Here is a 5,014-nt window from a genome sequence, read left to right on the forward strand (position 1 = left end):
AGCAATTAGACAAGAGAAAGAAATTAAAGCAATAAAGATAGGAAAGGAAGAAGTTAAACTGTCATTATTTGCTGATGATATGATACTCTACATTGAAGACCCAAAAAACTCCACCAAAAGACTTCTAGACTTAATTGACACTTTTAGCAGAGTAGCAGGATACAAGGTCAACACCCAAAAATCAATAGCCTTCTTGTACACAAATAACACTCACTGAGAGAGAAATTAGGGAAACAATTCCTTTCACAATAGCATCCAAAAAAAAACAAAAGAAGTATCTAGAAATCAACCTAGCAAAAGACCTCTACACTGAAAACTACAGCACTCTGAAAAAGGAGATCAAAGAGGATATAAGAAAAGGGAAAGACATCCCTGCTCCTGGGTAGGAAGAATCAACATAGTGAAAATGGCCATACTACCAAAATTGCTATACAGATTCAATGCAATGCCAATTGAAATTCCAACACTATACTTCACAGAACTAGAAAGAAGAATCCAAAAATTCATTTGGAACCATAAGAGACCTAGAATAGCAAAGCCATCCTAGGCAACGGACACATGGCAGACGGTATAACAATTCCCAATTTGAAACTATACTACAAAGCCACTGTGATAAAAACAGCATGGTACTGGCAAAGAAACAGACCTGAGGATCAGTGGAACAGACTGGAAGACACAAAAAAAACTCCAGATGTACTCAGCTCCCTCATCTTTGACAAAGGAGCTAACCATCCCCACTGGAGGAAAGATAGCCTCTTTAATAAATGGTGCTGGAAAAACTGGATCTCACCCTGCCAAAGATTAAAACTAGACCCTTATCTCTCACCATGCACTAAATTAAAATCCAAGTGGACTAAAGATCTAAATATTAAAACAGAAACACTAAACTTGCTGGAAGATAAGTTAGGCAGAACTCTGGAAGGCATTGGCATAGGAAAAGACTTTATGAACAAATCCTCAGTAGCGTGGGTACTAGCAGAAAGAATCAACAACTGGGATCTCATCTTATTAAAAAGCTTCTGTACTGGAAAAGACACCATCAACAGAACTAAGAGACAACCTATAATGTGGGAAAAAATTTTTACCAGCTGCTCCTCAGGCAAATGACTATTATTTTGATTATATAAAGAACTTAAAATAATCAGCCCCCCCAAATTTAAATTTAAAGATCCAATTCAAAAATGGGCATCTGAAATGAACAGACATTTCTCAGACAAAGTAGTAAAAGCAGCAAGTAAATATATGAAAAACTGTTCCACATCACTGATCATTTGAGAGATGCAGATGAAAACAACACTGAGATTCCACCTTACCCCACAAAGAATGGCTGCTATCAAGAAATCACACAATAACAAATGTTGGCAGGGTTGTGGGGAGAGAGGAACCCTTCTCCATTGTTGGTGGGAGTGCAGACTGATGCAACCTCTACGGAAATCAATATGGAGATACCTCAAAGAGCTTGGACTGGAGGTTCCATTTGACCCAGCCATCCCTCTGCTGGGTGTCTTTCCAAAAGAATTAAAAGAATCATATCACAGTGACATATGTGCACCTATGTTTATAGCAGCACAGTTTGTAATAGCTAAAACTTGGAAACAGCCCTTTTGCCCATCAGTTGGAAACTGGATAAAGATGTGTTTTTTCTATAAAATGAAATACTACTCAGCCATAAAAAATGAAATTAGAGTCATTCGTAGGAAAATGGATACATGTTGAGGATATACTCCTAAGTGAAATAAATAAGTCACACATGTGTAAATACCGAATAGTTTCTCTGGTGTAAAAAACTACAATAGTACTTAAGATCCTAATGGGATAATTAACAATGTGAAATAGGAAGAGAAGGGCTAAAGGTTTAGGGAAAGTTGGAAGTGTTAGGAAAGGGGAATAACTGAAAATAAAAAAATGTGAGAAAATGAAAAAATGTAATGTAAGTGCTTGTAAATGGAGAGGGGTTGAGGGGCTGAAGGGAGCGTAGGGACAAGGGCAAAAAATGAGAACCAAGACCTGTCATGTAAAGTACAAGATCCCAGTAATGAATGTAACTGTACTGTGTACCTAGAATGTACCAATAAACTCAATTTAAAAAAATGTGAGGTTATGCAAACGAGATGAGTAGAGGAGGCATGAAGTAATGTGTGGCAAGATACTGTTTAGATTTTTGAGTCATGTGACTACTACATTTTTTAAGGTACCTCAATGAACAGATAACAACTTGATTAAAACATCTCAGGTATAGAGGCTAGAGACTTTGAACAGAAATTTTACCTATGTCACTCTACAGAAGGCTCTCTCTAATGAATTTCATTCACTACAGGCCTTCAGCCCTTTGTGCGGAGGGGTAATCACATGAAGACACTTTTTGAGATTCTTGAGATTCTGACCAAATGCCACTTACTTACAATGTTTTACATGCATATGTTTTCCTGTAGATGCCAGAGGAACAAGCATTCTGTGTTTTGGTGAAAATCATGTCTGACTATGGTTTGCAAGACCTCTACAAAAATAACTTTGAAGATCTTCATTGCAAATTCTATCAGTTGGAGAGACTAATGCAGGTAAATAAAAATTAGGAGCTTTTAATACCTAGGGATTTGTTGTTATCAAAAAAAACCTAATAGAATTGATAAACAATAATAAGTTATAAAAGTGTAATGAAATACTACTGGAAATATAAATAGATTTGGTTTCTGACCAATACCTATTTTGTTTTTAACACAGTTACATGTGTTTAGCAATTAATCTGTTTCACATTTTATATATTCAATGTTTTTTTTTTAACTTTTTCCCATTGAGTTTATTGGTTCATTTTAGGTATACCAGTACAGTTACATTCATCACTGGGATCTTGTACATTTACATGACAGGCCTTGGTTCTCATTTTTTCCCCTTACCCCTGCCCTCCCTTCACCTCCTCTTCCCTTCCCTATTTACAAATACTTTATTTTCATTTTTTCATTTTCTCATCCTTACTCTGTCTAAGCCCCCATCCTAAATTGTAAAGATGGTATATTGATGAGTCTATTCACTGCAAACATATTTTGGGTTGCTCCTTGATTTTAATTTAATTCACATGTTTTAAAGGTGATAGATTAATGACTACCACAAATGGTCAATTTGTAAGTTGTGCTTGATCCTATTGTGTTGCTGATTGTATCAATTGGGCTAAAGGGTGGTGATTGATTTAATGAGTTGTCTTCTCTGATATTATGAAAATGGGAGTGTCTGTGAGTCATTAGAGACTCAAAAGCTAAAGCGCAACTATATGAGGAAGATTAAAGTAATGACCCAGGAATTAAACCAAGGACAACCCAACAACAAAAATTAAAATGAGAAAACACTATATTCAATGTTAATACAGTTTAAAGTGTGGATATAGTAAATTAAGTCAATGAAGCCACATAGTATTATAGAGGAGTCAAAGTGTTTACTAAGTAAAAATTGAAATATCTAAGATATTTTTCCATGCTAATTAGCATCACTATTGTACTTGAATTCACACATGAAAAAGACAGACAGATATTGGTAAGAGAATTTTAAAAAAACCTAAAATACCATAATGTAGGGACTTATTTTAATTTTTTTTCCACATAAGTGTGTAACCTCAATCAATGTGGCTAATGTGCTTTATAATATTTTTATAAATATATGAGTGAGATACATGTTCTTTCATCTATGCAAAATATTATACAATTGTGAAAAGGAAAAAATTATTGACAGAGCTAACGGAATTACCGGATAACTTTGACATTTCCTTGTGGGATTGCAAATCTCAAATTTATAATGGGTCTTTTCAGTGTATTTATATGACTTTCTCTAAAAGATGTGTTGGGAACCCAAGGAAAATGTAAAACAAGTGTTTGGATAGGTGGATTCTTTACTGGAGGAAGGTAAAATGTTTGGAGAAGAGGGTTAGTGGGATGCAGGAGGGAAACATGCTAGTAGAATTTCGTTGATGGGACCTGTCAGGAAACCCATGGATATCTGAAGAGGGAGGTGAAGCCAGTAGGAGACGATGGAAGGACAGGGGGGTAAAACAGGGAGAGTTTATTGTGAGATTAAAGAACAAGCGTCCTGGGAGAAGGGAAGGTAGACAAAGCAGAAGACCTTAAAGATGGAGACGAAATGGAGAGAAGGGTATAAAATGAGCTTAAGCACAGGCACGGTGAGCACAGGGTAGAGAAGAATCTGATAATTGTGAACGTTAAAAGCAGTGAGCAGTTTTTAAATGATTAAATTCTACCAAGTATTTGTGGTCACTCAGTTTTTATCTTTCTTTTCTTTTTTCTGGTACTGGGAATTGAACTCAGGACCTTGTGCTTGCAAGGCAGTCATGACACCACTGAGCTACATCCCAGCCCACTTTTTATCTTTCTTTAACAAAAGTTTATTTTCTTTACTTTTTAATTTCAACCATCAGTATTTGTGAGGATTTTGAAAGTCAAGTAAGTGTATCTAGTATATAAGAAGCTTGTAGCACAGTGAAGAAATTCAACCATATTTTTCTATTAGCAATTTTTGTCTGTTAGCTTGGCGGCCATTTGGATACCTCATTTAAGTACCTGTTGCACACATTTGGGTATTTTACAAAGGAACATCTTGTGCATAAAATATTTTGCTTTTCTGATCTTTTTATGAAAACAAAATGAACATGAGCTTTTACCTATCTGCCTTTCTCCTTCAGTTATGGGAATACTAGTTATGTTAATACTTTTTGCTTTGCCTTTCCTGCTTTTGAAAAGCATTTGCTCATTTTACTTGGGAAGAAAGCAGAGCTAGCATATAGGCATTTTTAGGATATAGTCAATTTTATATATTATACCCTTGTACAATTTTACTTTGCCATTTTTAATATGTTGAAAATAGTTTTATTTTGTTTGCTTTGGTTTGGTTTTGGTACTGGGGGTCGAATTCAGGACCTTGTGCTTGTGAGGCAGGTGGTGGCACCACTGAGCTAAATCTCCAGCCCTGAAGATAGATTTTTTTTTTTTTTTTTTTTTTTTTTTTTTTTTTT

General features: G+C 35.4%; 1 protein-coding gene and 1 long non-coding RNA gene across 4 annotated transcripts in view; one reads left to right on the plus strand and one right to left on the minus strand.

The window, feature by feature from the left end:
• The window catches only part of Rabgap1l (RAB GTPase activating protein 1 like), a 591,762-nt gene that overhangs the window by 359,019 nt on the left and 227,729 nt on the right, over positions 1–5,014 (plus strand). For all 3 annotated transcript variants that reach the window (XM_033762099.1, XM_033762100.1, XM_033762101.1), the window contains one exon: positions 2,433–2,558. In XM_033762099.1, coding sequence (XP_033617990.1) covers positions 2,433–2,558 — 126 coding nt within the window. The remainder of the gene's footprint in view (positions 1–2,432; positions 2,559–5,014) is intronic.
• Positions 1–5,014, minus strand: part of LOC104866331 — a 33,735-nt gene that overhangs the window by 16,827 nt on the left and 11,894 nt on the right. The gene's annotated exons all lie outside the window — the stretch shown is intronic.

The sequence above is a fragment of the Fukomys damarensis genome, unplaced genomic scaffold, assembly GCF_012274545.1.
Source record: "Fukomys damarensis isolate Sample0158 unplaced genomic scaffold, DMR_v1.0_HiC HiC_scaffold_11, whole genome shotgun sequence".
In the NCBI taxonomy this organism is placed as follows: domain Eukaryota; kingdom Metazoa; phylum Chordata; class Mammalia; order Rodentia; family Bathyergidae; genus Fukomys; species Fukomys damarensis.